The following is a 22,067-nucleotide window of genomic DNA, read 5'->3' on the forward strand; positions in this document are numbered from 1 at the left end:
GAAGTGCTGGGATTAAAGGTGTTTAACACTATACCCAGCTTTCTACAATGCTTATCTAGTGGGTAGGAAGTACTGGATTCAACTTCTAGTGTACCATAAAACAAAACCAGACAATTAATTCATAGGATGTCTCAAAATTACTCATTAATGCAATGAACCAGACAAATTCAAAGACAGACAAAAACATCAGATAGAATGCAGCTGAAACTATGGAATAGTGGCAGTCAATGCCTTAATTCCCAGAAAGTGAGTATGTAACAAACTAAATTTGCATCAGAATAGAAAGCATCATAGAAGGCGATTAAAGAGGTTAGAATTAACTAGATGTACATAAACATTTACAAAGTGCCATGTGAAAGGTTTAAAAGATGCAGGAAAAAAACATGATAGAATCTAATAAGATACTAGCTAGCATACTGGGAACTTTGAAAAATGAGTCTTGCAAAGAGGAGGGCTGATAAGTTAGAGCAGAGCTTTCTCCGACATCTGCTTTAAAAAGCATAGCACTACTCCGAACTGTTTGGCATACTGACAGTTTAACCTAAGATTTTGTTTGCAAAATATCCCCTATAAGATTACTGGTTGGGAAAAGTGGGGGTTGGGAGCTTAAAATCATCTAGAAATAAAAAACACTCCACTAAAAGCAGTAGGGATGGTGCATTGTATCAGCAGTTTAAGATTTCTGATACAAGTGAGTTAAGTGACTATTGTGCTTTTTTTTTTTTTACTGATGGTACTGTGTTCTAAGTCCTCATCCATGCCAGACAAGTGCTCTGACACCTTCAAGCCCTAAACAGTCAATAATACCATTTTATTATAAGCAATGGTTAGTACCTCTTGAGTTTTAAAGTTCCTTATATAACTAAACAGGTAAGAAATCTAGTTTTCAATTACATTCTTACATTGTCAGCTTATGAGTTTAATAACTAAAATATTAAAGGTTATATAAACATGGAATAATAAATATGCAGTACATATTTGGTAAACTACAGGCAAGTTACCACTTTCAGATGCATATGATAAAGGAAAATTATATTCTTACCGAAAAGGGCAGTCCTGAAGCAGGTGAGCAACTCTTTCTCACACATATTGCACTGGTCTCACAAATTATGGGTGATTTCCCCTGACCTACAACTCTATTGTTTCCACTTAAGAATTCAGGTGACACAGCTTTTGGATAAGGTGAAAGAGATTTTGTGATGCAGTCATAATCCTGAGTAAAATCCCTTTCTGTTATTTTCTCTGTACCTAGATTTCCCAGAAACACAAACATACAAAACAATATTATTGTTGGTGCTTGCTCTAGAATAAGCATGACAGATTTAATAATTTATCAAATCCTCAAGGATTAAGTGTATTTTTTAAAGATAGCGACTATATTTGAAATATAAAAACTTTGAAAAATGCTCAATTGAAAATTTAGAACTTTCAAAAACAATTTAAACAAAAATATTTACAGTATGAGATTAAATAATGATCATTTTAAGTTTTATGCTAAATATCTTAACATAGTAACTATTATAATCTAAGAGAAGTTTTACAAAGTCAGTTGGTCTAAGTCACTTACTAAAAATGAGTACAGTAAGTCTAGGGGAGACAGCTCAGTCAGTAGTTGCTGCATAAATACAACAGGACCTGAGTTCATCCCCTAGACCCACATAAAAAGCCAGGTGTGGTGAAACATGCCTGTAATTCTGAGCTTGGGAGGTGAATCTCTGGAGCTCACCAGCTAGCTAGACATTCTATTTGGTGAGCCCAGGTATCAGCAAGATCCACTTCTTTCCTTTCCCTTTCCCTTTCTCTTTCCCCTCCTTTCCTTTCCCCTCCTTTCCTTTCCTTTCCCCTCCTTTCCTTTCCTTGCCTTTCCTTTCCTTTCCCCTCCTTTCCCTTCCTTTCCTTTCCTTTCCTTTCCTTCCTTCCTTTCTTTCTTTCTTTCTTTTTTTTTTTTGATTTGGTTTTTTCAAGACAGGGTTTCTCTGTGTAGCCCTGGCTGTCCTGGAACTCACTCTGTAGACCAGGCCTGCCTCTGCCTCCCAGAGTGCTGGGATTACAGGCGTGTGCTACCACCACCCAGCTAAGACCCACTTTCATAAAAAGCATTCTACATGCATATGTACATACATGCACCAAAATTTTAAAAAAAGAGGACATAAGTTTTAATATAAATCAATTTTTAGTTTTCAGCTCAATCAAGTGGTGTATGTCTGTCTTAACTTATTTAATGTGACAGTGGTTCTGAGCATTGAGAAAATAAAAGGCTCTTGCAGCTCCTTTAGGGGAAAAAGATATGCTATTTCTCAAATTTAACTAAAATTATTCATATTTGGGATTGCTATAAAATAGGAACTTAGCTTTTGTAACGGAAAGACCTAAGTTAAATCTCTAAGAATATAAATTTTCGCTACCAATTATTTTAAAATAATAGCAAATCTTATTTCTGATCATCCATGAGTTAACAGAATCATCACAATATTCCTTAGACTTTTGTCAGTAAATTTTATAAAGAATCCCATAGAGTTCTTATGTTAATAATTTAGCTTAAAGTATATTAAAATTATATTGTTACATCTTCATAGTTTTAGTTTACGAGTATTAAGCATTTCCACATTGAGTCATTTGATTTTTAACATCCTAAGATGAAAACCTTGGATATTCTATAATGTTCTGAAGTTGGAAAAACAACAACAAAACTAAATTATTAGCACTAAATGGTTTAAAATTAACATTTTAGCTCCTATCTCAAATATTACAAAATCAGTCTTTAAATATTTTCAAACTCACAAAAAGAAACCATTAAGTATGCTAGTAAAATGCAAGGGAAATAAAGAAATACTGACATCTCATCATTTCCACAGATGATGAACTCCCAGACATGGATGCAGAAGGCAGGTATGGACTGTCTTCTCTCCCATCTCTCAACTTAGATGAATTTTTCTGCTCTTCTGATGACTGTCCTTTTGGCACTTCTGAATTGAAGACTTTCTGTTGTTTCTTGGGCAGTTTCTTTGTTTGGGCTCTGGAATGGATAGTCTCCTCCTAAATGCAGCAGTAACTTCAAATTATGCTAAAATACACTTAAACAACTAGACACATAAGTTACACTACAACATTGATTCATTACTATTTAAGACCATAACATGAATTTAGATATTAGCAAAAATATGATCCAGTATACTAGGAAAATATATTGACTACACAGACTATAATTGTCTGCAAATAGAATATCGTTAACGGTTCAAAGTTTAGAGAACGTTTAGGTATCCAGCTTAGAGAAAACAGAAGAATTCCTAAATTTCATAGTACTCAAGACACTGAGAAGTCTGTGTGGCAGGATGGTGAAAGGAGACATACTTGAGTAAGACTGTGGATCAGACCAAAAGCACTTGAGAAACTTGGGTCTTTTCTTGGAGTGAAAAATAATAGAGAATTTGTTATAGTTCTGGGTGTACACTGGGGATGATTTTGAAAAGGCATTTTTAAAATGGATAAAATGAATGGCTTTGAAAGACATATTTAATGGTGGGTATGATAATATTAAAGCAAGAAGTAGCAGAAAATATGGTGATTATTGTTAAATCCAAAGGAAATTTAACTTCTTCAAATTCTGAGGGTTAGACAAAAGCCAGCATTCTTCAGGAAGCTGGCTCCTCTACACCAAGGAGCCAGATTCCCTGGAGCAAGGAGACAAATAGCTATTGATGGTGCGTGTTAGCATGTACCGATTATACATTTCAGAGCCCATGCTGGCATCCTGGTTCCTCTCATCCCATTCCTTACCCTAAATTTCTCCAGCTCAGAACCTTCTCCACCTCCAGTTCTTACTTATAACCCTGCTATTTTGTCTACTTATTCTTATTCTCTCTCCCCTCCCCCTCCCCCTCCCTCTCTCCCCCTCCCTTCCTCTTTCCCTCTCTCTCTGTCTCCTCTTTTGTGCTCTCTTGGTCTTCTTTGCCCTTCTCACATACTCTTTCTTCATCCCTTTCCCCTACCTCCTTCTCATGGCCATGACCAATCTGTTGGCCTTGTTCATCCTAATACTCCTCCCCCTCCCTGCTTTGTATTTGTCCAGATGCATCTGGCTATACTTTCCCCTAATATATATAATAAAAACCTTCCATTTAACTATACTTTGGACCAGTCATGTTAATCAGTTTATACAATTATAACATATTTAAAATGTTTCAGGCAAGTGATAACAAGAACACAAACAAATAAGAGGGAATGGTGGTTTAGTGGGTTAAGATCACCATAGTGTTAATTGTCAAAATCTGATCTTTAGCATCAGACTGTCTGGTCTCAAATTCTCTCTACCACTTCCTCAATATGTGGATTTTTGTATCTTGAGCTTCAAATTCTCACTTGAGCTTATGATGAAACTACTCACAGTAATGAACCATCTACATATCAAAATTTAAAGTAAATCTATAAAGTGGTTAAAACTAGCAATATGTATGCTATAGGCACTATATGAATACAAACAAAATATTTAGTAAAAGAAAACTAAATTTAAAGATTATCAATTTTAATTGCTTTTATTTACCTTTGTTGGCAGTTTATCTTTAAACAAATATGAAAACTCTTTTTCACTCTCTAATTCTGATTCTGATTCTGAAGTTGAGAGATCTTTGTAATTTTTTTTTGTTTTAGTTGCTCTTCGTGGAAGTCTGGTTCTCCCATCTACAACTACTTCATAATCCTTTTTTGTAATGTTTTTATTGAGCACCTTTAGGAGAAAAGTTTCCAAATATTGTAACATTAGTAACAGATGTATCAGAAATATAAACTATTTGCTACAAAATGGCACATTGACAATTGAATATACAATATATGTAGGAATGAAATAATTCTTGATTAGAAAAACTTAAGTGGTTGCATTTTATGTTGCCATCCCTATCATATATCACTGTCTTATTTCCCATCATTCAATATCTGAGATGACCAATATTCTTCAAATTTAAGTGTGTGTGTATGCACATGTATGCAGGGACACATATCTAGAATCAAAAGATTCAAAATGAGGACACTAATTAAAAATAAAATGTGAGAAAATAATGCAAAGTTGGGATCAAGAATCAGCTATGGAAACTGGTAAGAAAATGAAGGCATGGAAGATAATTGTTATGACAGACATTGAAAGGTACATTATCTCTTGGTTACCATTTTGGATCTTGGTTCTCCCTTTTCCATGGATGATCCTGTAATTCAGGGTAAAGGGATTAAAATTTTCAACCAATAAAATTTTCAAAACATTTTTGGAAGAATAAATTTTAAATCATACAATAACAAGCCCCTCACCCTCAGTGCTTGTAAATATTTAATAAGCTTCCCTGCTTCATGTGACTTCAAGCCACTATAACATAGGGACACTTAATCTCCGTTTTTCTGCTGAAAATGTGGTCTTCAGGACTGCCAGGCTACTTTGGGGACATGCCATTTCCCTACACTTTGTAGCAGCCAGACTATACTACATCATGATGGGAAATATATCTATAGATTCACTTGAAAACATAAATATTCAAAGTGGTAACTTATTAGTGTTATAGTGTACATTTCCTGCCTTCCTTTATGTATTATCAAACTTTTAAAGACTATTATCACCCATGAATCTACCTTCAACTTTAGGAGCCTCTGGGTAATGCTGAATCTATATGATCTCTTTTACTGTCCCTAATAATGCCTATGATAATCACTTTGCTGCAATCTGTTCTCATTCACTTGCTTAAAAAAATTCACTTTAGGTATGTGTTTCTAATCAGACACCGAATTTTATAACATACTGTATCCTGTATGACAGCCTATGATTTGCTTTACTTTGTACAACATTACATTCCTAAGACTTCGCCACATTAGTGATAACAATTTTAGTCCCACTTCTTTCTTGTTTTTCAAGCACAATGTATTCCATCTTTTTGCATTTCTTCAAGAGCTAAAAGTAAGATTATCAAAGCCAGGGAACCAAGGCTTATTTACAAGAAGAGTCTTCTAATGTAGTCAACAAATCAGCTCATACATATTAAGCTTAGCATCCAACCATTGCAACAAAATAATTGTCACTGAAGAATTCTTTAAGTATTTATTGACTGCAATATTTAATACTCCTATCACCACACTGAGATTCCTAATCTTCATGCTTTAAGTAAATATCTTTAACAGTAGCCTATAAGAAAGCATGTGTACCTTACATTTCTCCAAAACTTCTTCTAAACACTGCTTCAAAGTCCAAACTTGAACCAGATCTAGCCTTGTCTTTCACTATTTCGTGATAAATATAATATATTCTAACTACCTCAATTCATTCCCCTACCATACTATACTACTTCATACTTGTCTTACATGTAATACTGTCTTACATATATCTGGCTGGGCTCTTACACTTTTTGCAACATTCACCCAACAATTCTAAATACCTGCCAAAATTCACATCTTATTTTAACTTCTTTCTAAGCCAACACTCCTTGAATGGCCATTTTTAATCTTGAAATAAAAGCTGATTTCCTTAAAGTAAATGTAAATTTAATTTACAAGGCCCAGAACATGTTATTGAAATAAAATTTACAACATAATCTAAAAAGTAATTTCTTACTTGATTTTCTACTTTTACAGTTTTTTGTGTTTTTATTTCTACTATAATCCATTAGTCTTTTTGATTTTGGTTCTCTTAGCCAACTAATGTCAGTCTTGTTGTCATCACATTCACATTCTGTTTCAGAGTCACTGAAGAGAGTTTTCTTCTCATGACTTAACATCTATAGAAAAAAATAAAAAAACATGTCTTAGTATGTAACATACATAGTAAGATAAGCACCTACATACTCCAAATAATAAACTAAATGCTGGTTGAGTTTTGCCAATTCTGTTGTTGTCTGCTTGTTCATTCAGGACTGGTGAGGGTTCAAACTCAGGGCCTTTTTATATGCTAGGCAAAATTTCTACCACTGCGATACATCCTAAGGTATAGTTTTTGAAACCATTCCACAATTCATCAAAAAAAAAATGGAATTTTCTTTCTCATATTGTCCATGGTTAGTTAGACAAATGCTGCAGTGAACAGTCAATGCCAGATTAATTCAGTCCACATTTCCACAACATTCATTTATATAAAGAGAATGCTCAGCACATCCCAACCAGCAGTCTTCATTTTCTTCATCTTGAAGTCTTGCGCCAAGTTATCTTTCAATAGAGTACATTTAGTGTTATAAATGTACGCCATTGAAAGATAATTTTTCTGCTCATTCTCACACTAAACTGTCTGAGAAACATATGATATGACAAGTTCTAAAATTGTCATAGGATTGGCTATGCCATCGTGGTTTTCAATGTATCATTTTTCAAACTAGTTTAGACCACTTTGGTAACTGCTCATTAACTTGAATTTCCCTCATCTTTTTTTCTAAACTACAAATATTTATTCCAAAGAGTTGTGGAATCTAGAAATTCAAAATCAGGGCTCTGGTTTTAGTTTTCATAAGATTCTTCATTCTGACAAGGCCCATCTTGCTGTACCATTACATGAAGGAGGGCATCAAAATAGGAATTTCTCATTTCATTCCCAGTTAAGTGAGAACAGGTCTCATTGTATGTCCATAATATCTGTAATAATCTGTGTTCTGCATCAAGTGAATGATACACAATATGAGTCTGTTGGGAGGGTGAAGACTGAATGATCTATTGGAAAAACATCAAAGCATTGCTGCTCTCTTGGTAACTTCATTTTATCTGTTTCTCTTTGTATCTTTTTTGCTGTTAGGCAAATCATGTAAGTTACCTTTCTTGAGCCAGCTTGGCTTCCATCTTTAGGTTCCTTTTTTATTTTGTCCCTTTTTAGTGTTTCCACACCCTCTCTTATCCAGTGCATTCACACAAGTTTGATTAGATGTGAATAAGTAAAGAGAAATTTGAACTACTACATTCACTGTATTTGTTGATTGGACTAAATAATCTTGGCAGTTTTGAAAGCATGAAGTTGTCAATATCATATGTAAATTTAGAAGGAAAAGAAGTCCAACTTACTTTAGTTTGGCTCTTATACTTTATAGGTTTTGTAGGTGGAGCAGTGAGTTTGGGGACTAAGCCTTTATTAACACTTAGACTAGCTCATTGTTAACAGGCTATGACTTCCTCTTTCTCCACATCCTTGCCAACACCTGCTGACACTTCCAGAGGATCCTGTTATACCACTCCTGGGCATATACCCAGAGGATTCCCCAGCATGCAGTAAGGACACATGCTCCACTATGTTCACAGCAGCCTTATTTATAATAGCCAGAACCTAGAAAGAACTCAGATGTCCCTCAACAGAGGAATGCATACAGAAAAAATATTCCACTGGTATATTTATACCAGTGGAATACTACTCAGCAATTAAAAACAATAAATTCATAAAATTCTTAGGCAAATGCTTGGAACTGAAAAATATCATCCTAAGTAAGGTAACCCTATCACAAAAGAACACACATGGAATGGATATGATATGTGGATATTAGCCCAGAAGCTCTGAATACCCAAGACACAATTAACATATCAAATCATTCCCAAGAAGAAATAAGGAGAGGGCCCTGGTCCCGGAAAGGCTTGATGCAGCAATATAGGGGATTACCAGGACAGAGAAGTGGGAGAGGGTTGATTGGGGAATGGGCGGATGGAAGAGGGCTTATAGGACTTATGAGGAGGGGGTAACCTGGAAAGGGGAAATCATTTGGAATGTAAACAAAAAATGTAGAATATATATATATATATATATATAGGCACTATATTGTGATATATATATCACAATAAAGTGCCAATTAACTTGACTACAGGTGAAATAGACAAATTCCTTGGAAAACACAACTTACTACTCTGAAATAAAAGCTAGTAAATGCACTTGCACCTTAAATTTAGATGTAGTGCTGCTATATGAAGGGCAGAAGAACAGCCTGTGAGGTAAATATGAGGCCCACAGAAGCCTGGAAAGGCGAAGGAAGAATTTCCACAACACGGGTTATGCCTTGGTTTCAGCCCAGTGAAACCATGTTGAACTTCCAGCCTCCCAAACAAGATAATAAATTTTCTTCTTAACTTAAAAAAAAAAAAAACCAAACAAAACCAAAAGACTTGAGGTTCTTGCTACTGATAATCTAGACTTAGACCTTTCAATGCTACTTTTTGTAATGACCACCATCCTTTGTGCTCTAGATTCAGGACCTGGAAGATATTCTCATGCATCTACAAATAAATATGAAGGTTGATTTGTTTCTTCCTCATCTTCAGGATTTAAAGGTAGAAAAACCTGAGCCCCAAATTCACACTGCCCCTTTGCTTCCCTTACTCTTGTTTATTGGGTATGTTGTTTTCCCCCGTGGATCCCTTGAGTTTTTTCCAGAACAAAAACCCACTATGATAAACTGGATGCCACCATTCAATGTCATTCTAGCTCATGTGTACATCCCTCCATTTGTTAACCTCTCAAAATTCCCTTCACAAAGGCATCCAATACCAGAACCAAAGCCATTTGAAGAGTAGTTGTCAACAACTCACATCATGATTTTACATTCATGTAAACTTTAGATCACTTCTCTAAAGACAATGACAACTTCTTTGACAGTGCATCAGAAAAGTTAAGCAGATGAATCAGGGGCACACTATACATCACTTTTAGGTCTAGTCTCACCTCATAGCAAGTCCTAATTCCAACAGTACTATACAGGTAGGATTTTTTTTCAGGGACTACAAAATAAAAAGTAAAACCAGGAAATAATACAAATATTACAGAGATAAAAAAATCCTGTATTTGAGTTTTAAAATATTCATATGGCTATCTCTTGAATTAGTCATGTTCCTTGAAGAACAAAAATTTTCATTATTCCACATACATGTAATATTGTACTTATCTACTTCAGATAAAATATCCAATCTATGAACCAAAACACAGTATCAGAGTCTCACATCTGACTGGAAAATTTGCCTGCATACATGGAACTGTCACTGGAATGACAGATGGTTGTGGGCCCCCAATTAGGTGGATGGGAACTGAACTTGGGTCCTCTGGAAGAGTAGCCAGTATACTTTCAACCTCTGAGCCATCCCCCTGCAGCCCCTGAAAGTTATTTTTAAGTACCAGCATATATTTTATTTTCTAGTTTAGTAATCTCAAGTATTAAAATGTTTAAAAGAAATACTCTTTTAAAGGTTGTACTTGTGCTGGGTGTGTGTGTGTGTGTGTGTGTGTGTGTGTGTGTGTGTGTATTAAACCACATGTATGTAATTATCAGGAGAGTTCAGAAGAGGGTATCAGATCTCATGGAACTAAAGTTGCAGATGGCTTGTGATTTTCCCAAAGCAGGTGCTAAGAACCAAACTCAGATCTTGTGAAGAGTATTAAGAACATTTAGTCACTAAGCTGAGTTCCCATTGTAGCATAAGAAACATTGGTTTTAATTGGCATATTACATTATAACTTACTCTTTTATCTTTTCTTTTGAGAGAAGGGTCATGTTCATCATGATTTCTTACATCTACCCTGGAGGAACAAAAATATACATTAATTTTAAGTATGTATTATATTTTGTTTTCTTCTAACTAAGATTTCAGATTTAACTCTTTCACTAGTTTTAGCATTAGCTGGGTAATTATGGCCAGATTACTAATCCTTTCTGACATCAGTTTTAAAATATGAGTTTGAATAAGGACTAATTTTTCAACTTTATGATCACAGTCATAATATTCAAATTACCAATCTTTTACATATTCAATTTAAAAATAAGTGCTGATGTAACAATCACAGCTAGAGTAATCATGACAGTGGGATCTTAATGCCCTCCTTTCATATGTCAATAATTCAGGAGAATGTTGTTTAAAAAGAAAGTAAATGGAGCTAAATAGAATGTGATCTATTGAATTGTAATTTAAAAAAAACTTACAATTTTAATGAATTATCCATACTGGCTTCTCTAGTTGTAGTTTGAAATTCTTGGATCTAAATTGAAAATAAACAGAAACAAAGAAAAATGACTTATGTCAAAAATAAGAGAAATGCAAAGGAAAAAATGATCAAAATCTTGTTTCTTTTATTTCAGAGAATAAGAATTGTTCATTAAAATCAACTTTCCATAGTATTTGTTGTTTAAAGCTAAACACATGCAGTAAAAGACTGAGAGCAAAACAAATCAGAGTATGTTTATCACAGTAAGCACTAGTGTTTTTCTTGTGACAATGCTTTATAGTAAAAGTCTCTCATTCTCAGAGACGAAAACTTTTGCTGGACCTCACTCCTAAAGTAAATAATACATGTTGAGGTCACTTAAGACTGATCACCTACAATTTACTCAACCTTTTTTTTTCCAACTCCCCCTTTTAGAAAAAAAATGTAACAACTTTACTTGCCTTAGATTTCCCATGTAATAAACTTTTACAACCTGATACAATGCTTATCTGTAATCTTAAATTATGCATTCTTCCATGTCCCTGACTCAGAATAAATGCATGAGTACTATAATAATCATTTGCGAAAGATAGCAAAATTAAGAGGTTGAAAGTAGTCTTATAAAATGACTGAACACTGAACACAATATGTGGCTATCTCTTTATAAAAATATCAAACTCTGTTACAGATTTCTGTAAGCAGCCCTCATTCCTTCCCAATGTGATGCTTTCTGTGCTGTTCAATAAACACAGACCAAAAAACCATTTTGTTAGGGGCACATAAACACACACAAAGAGAAACAGACACAAGGAGAGATTCACAAGACAACCTTTAGGTAGGCAAGGATTCAGACTCATAAAACAGACAGGAAGATATAAGAAATAGAGAGAAAACATTAAATAAACAAGGGAAGCCTTTCAGGTTTTTTTTAATGGTACACAACACACTGCTGGTGATTCTGAATTTCTTATTAATGCATTCAAATAAATCATAATTTTCTTTAAAGAGCAAGTACTGGGAATCTCCAGTTAACTCATTTTTCTATATTAAAAAAATAGAAAAAACTACCTAGGTATACTTATGCTTGCAATCCAAATGCACCATTTTATATTTTAAACACTGTAAGGTATATCTATCTCAGGAAGCATCTCAAACGTATACTCATAATTGTGTATAGCTGTAAGGTGAGTACAGAAGAACTAAGCACAAAATCAGTGGATTGTTAGCTTACACCAAGTTTTATAACAGGCTCATCGGCACCATTCAAGCTGAAATTATATACATCATTCCTGTGAAAAACAAGGATAAATGTTAGCACCACTGCATAAGGAAGACATCCAGTCTCTTCAAATAACAAACACTTATGAAAATTTACTCACAGTGGGCATTCAGTAGTAACATTAACAACAGTCGTCTTCAGTTTTCTGTAACTCTTTTTCTGAACCTTTTGCAAAACATGAAAGAGGTTTACATAAAAACATTTAAACATGAGATTGCTAGCTGCATCAGAAAAGTCATATGTGCAACTGAATTGTGAAACATTTACTAGTTGTGCATTCAACTAACACAAATCTAGTATTTGTAACATTTTCCTTAGTAAGGATGAATCAAACACTTTGATGAATAGAACTGAAGACGCAGAAATAAAACCACACTTACAAACACTTGATCTTTGACAATGAAGCCACAAATATTCAATGGAAAAAGAAAGCGTCTTTAATAAATGGTGGTGGTCTAACTGGCAGTCTGTATTCAGTAGAAAAATGAAAACAGATACATATTTGTCACCTTGCACAAAGCTCAAATCCACGTGGATCAAGGACCTCAACATAAAGCCAGACACACTGAATCTAATAGAAGAGAAAGTGGGAAAGAGCCTCAAACTCATTGGTACGGGGGAAATTTTCTAAACAGAACTCCAGTGGCTCAGGCTCTGACTAAGATCAAGAACTGATAAATGGGACCTCATGAAACTGGAAAGCTTCTGCAAGGCAAAGGACATAGCCAATAGGACAAATCAGCAACCTATAGATTGAAAAAAAGTCTTCACTAATCCCATCCAATAGAGGGCTAATATCCAAAATATATAAAGAACTCAAGAAGCTAACAACCAAGAAACCAAAAAACACAATCAAAAATGGAGTATAGAACTAAACAGAGAATTCACAACAAAGGAATCTCAAATGTTTGAGAAGCACTTAAAGAAATGTTCAAAGTCCTTAGTGATCAGGGAAATGCAAATCAAAATGACCTTGAGATTCCACCTTACACCAATCAGAATGGCTAAGATCAAAACTTCAAGTGACAGCACATGTTGGCGAGGATGTGGAGAAAGAGGAACACTCCTCCACTGCTGGTGGGATTGCAAACTGGTACAACCACTCTGGAAATCAATCAAGAGTTTCCTCAGAAAATTGGAAATAGATCTACCCGATGACCCAGCTTTTCTACTCCTGGGCATATATCCAAAAGATGCCCCACAATACCACAAAGACACCTGCTTCACTATGTTCATAGCAGCCTTATTGGTGATAGCCAGAAGCTGGAAACAACCCAAATGTTCCTCAATGGAAGGGTGAACACAGAAAATGTGGTTCATTTACACAATAGAGTATTACTCAGCTATTAAGAATGAGGACATCATGAGTTTTGCAAGCAAATGGATGGAACTAGAAAATATCATCCTGAGTGAGGTAACTCAGATCTAAAAGGATGTATTTGGTATGTACTCACTACTAAGTGGATATTAGTCAAAAAAGTACAGAATTCCCAGGATACAATGCACAGAACTCAAGAAGGGTAATAAGCCGAAGGGGCCAAGTGAGGATGCCTCAATCCCACTTGGGAGGAAGAAAAAAAGCAATCACAAGAAGGGTGAGAGGGAGAGAGGAACCTGGGTTGGAAAGGCAAGAGGGAAGAAAAGAATGGAACATGATCAGGTATTGGGTGCGAAGGGGCAGAACTGAAGCCCTGAGGGCCAGCAAAAATAATCGAATCAGTCAACTTTGGGAAGTAGGAGGTGGAGGAACCCTCTAAATGTACCAGGGACCTGGGTGGGAGGTGAGAGACTCTCAGGACTCAAAGGGAAGGACCTTAGATGAAATGCCCTACAGAGGGGAGAGGGAACTTATAAAATCCACCTCCAGTAGAAAGACAGGGCATCAAGTGGAGGATGGGGTTGCCATTCCACAGTAAAAAAAACTCTGACCCAGAACTGTTGCTATATGAAAGAACTGCAAGGTCAAAAATGGAGAAGAGCCTGAGGGAAAGGAGGTCCAGTGAGAGGTCCAAATTGGGATCCAGCTCAGGGAGAGGCTCCAAGGCCTAACACTACTATTGATGCTATTGTGTGCTTATAGAGACGAGCCTAGGATGGCTGCCCTCCAAGGGGCCCAACAAGCAGCTGAAAGTCAGATACAGATATTTACCCCAACCAATGGACAGAAGCTGGTGACCCCTGTGGTTGAATTAGGGAAAAGCTGGAAGAAGCTGAGGAGGAGGGTAGTCCTGTAGGAGGACCGTCTCAACTAACCTGGACTCATGAGACCGATCAGACACTGAGCCACAAACCAGGCAGAATACATCAGCTGATATGAGGCCCCCAACACATATACAGGAGAGGAGTGCCTGGTCATGCACCTAACTCTCAAGAAACTTGGGGCCCAAGGGAGTGGGGAGGTGATATAGGTATGGGGACATTCTCTTGGAGATGGGGGATTGGGGGAGGAGGTGTGGGATGTAGAACAGTCAGAGGGCAGATCAGGATTGGGATAAAGACTGAACTGTAAAAAACAAAAAGATTAAAGAATAAAAAAAAAAGAAAAAATATTGTTAACCCTCTACCTAAAGAATGAATCAATTGAATAAAAACATCTCCCAACCAAACTACTGTCTTGCAAAAACAGTTTAAAAACAAACAAAAACCCCCTAGCATGCCATTCTATATCTCTACTCAATTCAATAAGCAGCAAGCAGCAGAAACAAAGTAAGGTTTCTGAGCAAGAGCGGGATATAGTTAAAGTTGGGAAGTTTGGAAAATGAAGGTAGAGTTTGAATGTAATGAAAGGTCTGTCACAAAACATGCTATAAGCCAAAGAAAACTATACATGACTAGTATAATAACAAACCAAGAACTGGAGAGTGGACCCATGACATTTAACGAGTCAAGTGAACATGTTTAGAAAAGAACTATAAATGTAAGTCAAAGAGGATCTGTATTTTTAAGCCTAGACAAACAATAAATATTTTAACAAAATCAAGATTCCAGGATATGCCAGGATAGATGGGATCAGCTAGCAAAACAAAAAACAGTTAAGATATTGTGATATACAGAATCCAGACTAAATCATAGACCCCTAAATGAAAATACTGGGTCTCTATTTGAAACAATTTTTATGGTTTGGGGGCTCTACCAAGTGCTATAGACATGGTAGGCCAAGTGCTAGACACCACAGAGGTATATCCTTAGTTGTCTTCTTTTGAGACTAAAAGTTATCTAGGTAGTCCCTAAACTTGCAATCCTTCTGCCTTAGCTTTCTGAGTAACTGGAAATATAGGAGTATACCATTTGGTCCAGTTTAAAAAGAACGTTTTCTTTAAAAAACAAAGTTAAGGAACTATTTTAAGTAACTTGTAACTAAATTGTCTATTGTTATAATCCATTTAGCAGTACTCTATAACTTTAAATATAATTCCCTTTTCTTTTTTAAAAAAATTATTTATTTTTATTTTATGTACATTGTTGTTTTGCTTGCAGGTATGTCTTTGTGAGGGTGTCAGATCCCCTGAAACAGAGGTTACAGATGGTTGTGAGCTGTTATATGGGCGCTGGGAATTTAACCCAGGACCTCTGGAAGAGCAACCAGTGCTCTTGAACTGAAAGTTAAGGAACTATTTTAAGTAACTTGTGACTAAATACGTCTATTGTTATAATCCATTTAGCAGCACTCTATAACTTTAAATATAATTCCCTTTTCTGAGCTATCATTTTTCTAGACCCACCCCTAATTCCATTTTCTAACTATTATTTTAGTGCTTACTATCAAATATTGAGTCTGACTGTAGAAATTTGTTAAGTTAAGCAGCACCTACCTTATTGAACTGCAGTTCAGGTTTCTTTGAAAACCCACTACAAAAAAAAAATAGTGACAATATTTAAGAAATGACTCTGTTATCAGTAAAATATTTTTTGTAAACACTATTATAAATACTAAAACATATCTAGATTACTAACTTAACTATGCTAAGAAACAGGCACCAACACAAACTTAAAATCTCCTGTCAGTCTGATAGTTTTTCAATCTAACAACTGTAACGATCATAGTTAAAATCTAAGTTGCACCAAATGTAGGAAGAAGTGCTAGCCACTGTAAAAAGTACAGTTAATTCGGGAAAATACTTTTATTTCTTACTGCATAGGGCCAGAATGAATTTAAACATGAATGAACAATCTCCCAGTCTATAAATGGATTTTTGTGATAAGAATAATATTTCAAAAATATTGCAAACAAGAAATACTAGCTAATACAATTATATCATCTCACTGACACCCTTAAAAATTTAAGGAATAAATTTTTAGCACACTTAGCTTTAGTCATTACTAGGATTCTAGAAACAAAATTCTAAGTTATTTATGTCTTATAGATTTCTCTTTGAATGCCACACTTTGTTTCATACTTTGATACTTTATATAGTATAATCACACTCTAGAATGCACTGTCTTATAATTTGCTACTACTACTATTAATAATAACAAATTAGTAATTATTTTCTAGTAGAAATTTATATTATTCAAATGTGTTCCTAAAACCTTTTCTCATACTGTGCAAGCCAATTTAGTGTATCTGTCAAAAAATACTATCTCAACTTCTGACTATACCTGCTATCCTGAGGCTCCATCAGTTTTCTTGTTGATATCATGCTATCACTTGGGTTATACCTCTTATTAATTTGGTTTATCAAGGATTCTGCTGCACCAGTAAATCTTTTCCCTTTTGAATTTTCTCTCTGAAACAATTAGAAGTTACTTTAAAACTACAAGTTAAACTTCAAGGCACAGCATTTGGGCACTTTCCACTATACATAAACCCTAAGAAATGCTCAGTCAGGTTTCTGTGCTCCAAGAAAAAAAAAAAGGATGACCATTACATACAAGTTCTGTGAAACAGTCTTAGCCCTTTTTTTTTTACATAAAAATTAAGCCACCACCAACACCATTACCATCTCCAACATATTTATTTTGTTTACCATTTGTTCTGGTTATTTATCAGCTTAAAAGCAATATAGTCAACAGGGAAGAGGAACCTTGATGTGGTTGCCTCCATCAGATTTCCTGTAAGGGCAATTTCTTAATTAATGACTGATATGAAGGGGCCCAGTCCACTATGGGTGGTGCCAACCCTGGAAGGTGGTCCTAAGTATGTTTAAGAAAGCAGGCTGAGTGAGCCATGGAGAATGAACCCTAACTTCTTTTTATAATTCGCTTTAATATATAACAAACTCTTTCTTACCCAAGTTCATTTTGGTCATGTGTACATCACTGTGATAGAAGGCAAACTTGGACAGTTGGGAACCTTACTTATAGCACACACAATAGTCAGTCATAGAAAAGAAGCATTATGAAAGACCAGAACAGTTCATATATAATGACATGCCTGGTTAAACCAATCTTGTTCCACAAGTCTGTGTTAGGGAAGTGAACTGGGAGCTTAAGCATTCAGGAACTGGACTAAAGAACAAGGCATTTATCTATTTCAAGTCTGTAGCAATCAATTAAGCCTCTGTGTAAGAAATCAATACATTCAATACACTTACCACTGGTATTTCTTCTAGCTCACAAGAAGTAAGTTCAGATGTAAGTTCTTTTCTTGATTTTGTATGACTCCTCATGCTTTTTCTAGAAGGGCTTTTATCACAGATTGTAGTATTCACATCTTTTGACAATACACATGTCTTCTTATAAATGAGAGATTCTTCAGTTGTCTTATTTAGGAGTACTGATTTATAAGTAGTTTCAGATTCAATACACCAATCATTCTTCTTTGCATTTGCAGTATTTTTCTTTTGTGAATATTTAGGATGATTTTGTTCTTGAATGTTCCTTTCACAAACCTCTGCTTCATCTGACTTGTTACACTTGATTACATCTTTAGTATAATTTACCCTTTGTGCTTCTTCAGAATCATCATCTGATACTGATTTTTGTTTTGTGCATTTTTTGTTGACACCAGTATCTAGTGGAAAAATGAGAAAGTCTTCTACAATAAATATATTGGTAACATCTAAATTTTTCTGTAAACAAATTTACTTGTTAGGTACTTAGGATAAGTGTGTTGTTTCCCTAAACACTACTGTTTTAACTGGAAAGACTGTTCTCACCTTGGGTAAAAGTGTCTCCTGGTAAAGCATAAGTTCTCTGGTTATTGCAAAGTTTGATAGTTGTTACAGGTGTCCAACATGCCCATCTGGAATGTGCTTTATTTTTTGAGATGTCTAAAATACCAGGTAATCTAGAAAACATTTTATTTGCTCAATGTATTATTAAACATTAGTGTATGAATTTTTAAGACATGATGCTTTTATATAATACTCAAATGTTTGTTGAAAAATGCTAAGCAATTAAGCATGAAAAAGCTGTCATACAGCTTGTAAAAATTATATAAATGATCAGATTAAAAATACTAGAATAGTACCATTACTGTTACTGCATAGCTATATACCTAAGTACATCTTTGCATATCCTAACTTATTGTGAATTAACCAAAACCATACAGTGGAAAGAGAAAGCATCTTCAACAAATGGTGCTGGTCTAACTGGCAGTCTGCATGTAGAAGACTACAAATTTATCCATATTTATCTCCTTATAAAAAGATCATGTCCAAGTGTATCAAGGACCTCCACATAAAACCAGACACACTGAATCCAATAGAAGAGAAAGTGGTAAATAGCCTCCAACATATTAGAACAGGGGAAATTTTCCTGAACAGAACACCAATGGCTCAGGCTCTGAGATCAACAGTTGACAAATGGGACCTCATGAAACTGAAAAGCTTTTGTAAAGCAAAGGATACTGTCAAAAGTGGCAAACCAGCAGATTAGGAAAAGATCTTTACTAATCATACGTTGGATAGAGGGCTAATATTCAAAATAAAACAACAACAACAAAAAACCCCTCAAGAAGTTAGACTTCAGAGAACCAAATAACCCAATTTAAAAATGGAGTATAGAGCTAAACAGAGAATTTTCAACTGAGGAATCTCAAGTGGCCAAGAAGCACCTAAAGAAATGTTCGACGTACTTAGTCATCAGGGAAATGCAAATCAAAGTGACCCTGAGATTCCACCTTATACCAATCAAAATGGCTAAGACAAAAAAAATTAGGTGACAGAAGATGCTGGCAAGGATGTGGAGAAAAAGGAATACTCCTCCACTTCTGGTGGATTGCAAACTGGTATAACTACTCTGGAAATAAATTTAGTGGTTTCTCAGAAAATTGGAAATAGATCTACTTGAAGACCCAGCTATACTACTCCTGGGAAATTTCTCAAAAGATGTTCCACCATATCACAAGAATATGCACTCCACAATGTTCATGGCAGCCTTATTTGCAATACCCAGAAGCTAGAAATAACCCAAGTGTCTCTCAACCCCAGAAAGGATACAGAAAATGTGGTTTATTTACACAATGGGATACTATTCAGCTATTAAAATTGAGGACATCATGAATTTTGAAGGTAAATGCATGGAACTAGAAATTATCATCCTGGGTGAGGTAACTCAGACTCAAAGGACACACATAGTATGTGCTCACTATAAGTAGATATTAGCCAAAAGGTTCAGAATACCCATGATACAACTCACAGAAGCTTAATGAGAAAGAAGGCCAAAGTGTGCCTGCTTCAAACCCACTTAGAATGTCAACAAAATAATCATGGGAGACAGAGGAAGTTAGGTACCTGGATGGGAGAGGGGAGAGGAGAGGAGAAAAGGGCAGGCAGGATCAAGCATGGGATGAGACAGGAGGGACGCCCAGAGGGCCAGGAAAATGAAATGAAATATGCAGCAGCGGGGGTTAGGAGACAGGGGGAACCTCTGAAAAGTCCCACATATCTGGGATGTGAGAGGCTACCAGGACTCAATGGGGATGACATTAGCCAAACTACCCAACAGAGGGGAGATAGAACCTGAAGAGACTACCTCTAGGAGATAGATATGGCTCCCGGTTGAGGCAGGGGGCTACCCACCCAACTTCAAAATTTTTATCCCAGAATTATTTCCTTTGTCCCAGACATGCAGGGACAAAAACTGAGCAGAGACTGAAAGAAAGGCCACCCAGTGATGGTCCCAACTTGGGATCCGCCGCATGTATGCATACCAAATCCTTTCACTATTATTGATGCCATGTTGTGTGTGCAGACAGGAGCCTGGCATGGCTGTCTTTTGAGACAAATACTTACAGCCAACCATTGGACTGAGGTTGGGAACCAATATGGAAGAGTTACAGAAAAGACTGAAGGAGCTGAAAGGGATTGTAACCCCACAGGAAGAACAATAGTGTCAATCAACCCTCAGAGCACACAGAGACTAAGCCAGTTCGTGGCTCTAGGCACATATGTAGCAGAGGACTGCCTAGTCTGGCCTCAGTGGGAAAGGATACACTTAACCCTATGGAAACTTGGTGCCCCAGGGAAGAAGGATACTGGTTGGGGTGAGCAGCAGGTAGGGGAGCATCCTCTCAGACATGGGGGATTGAAGGGGGTGAAGAAAGAACTAGAGGATGGGGGCTGGAAAAGGGGGTCAATTTTTGGAATGTAAATAATTTAATAGAAATTAAAAAAGATAAAGACACTGAACTCAAAAAAAAATTCCACACCCTAGTATTTTAAACCTCTTATAACAAGAACTTCAAGTCTCTCAAAGAAATCGAAGATCCTAGAAAATGGAGAGATCTCCCATGGATTGGCAGAATGAACATAGTAAACATGGTTATCTTACCAAAAACAATCTACAGATTCAACACAATCCCGATCAAAATCACAACACAATTCTTCAAAGACATGGAAACAGTTTTAGATGGAATTGGAAAATATCATCCTGAGTGAGGTAACTCAGACCCAAAAGAATGTATTTGGTATGTACTCACTACTAAGTGGATATTAGTCAAAAAGGCACAGAATTCCTAGGATACAATGCACAGAACTCAAGAAGGGTAACAAGCCAAAGGGGCCAAGTGAGGATGCCCCAATACCACTTGGGAGGGAGAAGAAAGCAATCCCAAGAAGGGTGAGAGGGAGAGAGGGACCTGGGTCGGCAGCAGGGAGGGGAACATGATCAGGTATTGGGGGCTCGGGGGAACACGACTGAAGTCCTGAAGGCAAGCAGAAAGAATCAAAACAGGCAACCTTAGGAGGTACCAGAGACCTGGGAGGTGAGAGACTGACTCCCTTAGATAAAATGCCCTACAGTGGGGAGAGGGAACTTGTAGAGTCCACCTCCAGTAGAAAGACAGGGCATCAAGTGGAGGGATGGGGTTGCCATCCCACAGTCAAAAACTCTGACCCAGATTTGCTCCTGTCTGAAATAACTGCAGAACAAAACTGGAGAAAAGCCTAAGAGAAAAGAGGTCCAGTGATAGGTTCAAATTGGGATCCAGTTCACAGGGAGGCCCCAAGGCCTGACACTATTACTGAGGATATGGAGAGCTTACAAAAAGGGACCTATCATGATTGCCCTCCAAAAGGCCCAACAAGCAGGTGAAAGAGTCAGATGCAGATATTTACACCTAACCAATAGACAGAAGCTAGTGACCCCTGTGGTTGAATTAGGGAAAAGCTGGAAGAAGCTGAGGAGGAGGGCAGCCCATATAAAGTCCCCCGCCCCCCCCCCCCCCCGATCTCTCAGACACTGAGTCACCAACCAGGCAACATACTCCAGCTAATATGAGGCCCCCGACACAAATACAGCAGAGGACTGCTGGGTCTGGACTCGATCAGAGAAGATACACCTAACACTAGACAGACTTAGAGTCCTAGGGTGTGGAGAGATCTGGTGGGGTGGGGGGTGGGGACATTCTCTTGGAGACAGGTTTTTGGAGGGGGAGGAGGTGTGGGATGTGAAACAGTCGGAGGGTGGACTGGGAAGAGGATAAAGTCTGAACTGTAAAAAAAA

The 22,067-nt window shown here is 36.5% G+C and overlaps 1 protein-coding gene across 1 annotated transcript in view; it reads right to left on the minus strand.

Moving 5' to 3' along the window:
* The window catches only part of Sycp2 (synaptonemal complex protein 2), a 55,897-nt gene that overhangs the window by 8,392 nt on the left and 25,438 nt on the right, over positions 1–22,067 (minus strand). The window contains exons 21-34 of the mRNA XM_052181594.1: positions 18,278–18,408; positions 17,714–18,132; positions 16,779–16,906; positions 15,991–16,028; positions 12,280–12,349; positions 12,132–12,189; positions 10,899–10,954; positions 10,437–10,498; positions 9,866–9,872; positions 6,584–6,738; positions 5,158–5,195; positions 4,541–4,723; positions 2,838–3,036; positions 1,043–1,248 (exon numbers count right to left, since the gene is read on the minus strand). Of these exons, the coding sequence (XP_052037554.1) occupies positions 1,043–1,248; positions 2,838–3,036; positions 4,541–4,723; positions 5,158–5,195; positions 6,584–6,738; positions 9,866–9,872; positions 10,437–10,498; positions 10,899–10,954; positions 12,132–12,189; positions 12,280–12,349; positions 15,991–16,028; positions 16,779–16,906; positions 17,714–18,132; positions 18,278–18,408 (1,750 nt within the window). The remainder of the gene's footprint in view (positions 1–1,042; positions 1,249–2,837; positions 3,037–4,540; positions 4,724–5,157; positions 5,196–6,583; positions 6,739–9,865; positions 9,873–10,436; positions 10,499–10,898; positions 10,955–12,131; positions 12,190–12,279; positions 12,350–15,990; positions 16,029–16,778; positions 16,907–17,713; positions 18,133–18,277; positions 18,409–22,067) is intronic.

This window comes from Apodemus sylvaticus, chromosome 5 (assembly GCF_947179515.1).
Source record: "Apodemus sylvaticus chromosome 5, mApoSyl1.1, whole genome shotgun sequence".
NCBI lineage: Eukaryota > Metazoa > Chordata > Mammalia > Rodentia > Muridae > Apodemus > Apodemus sylvaticus.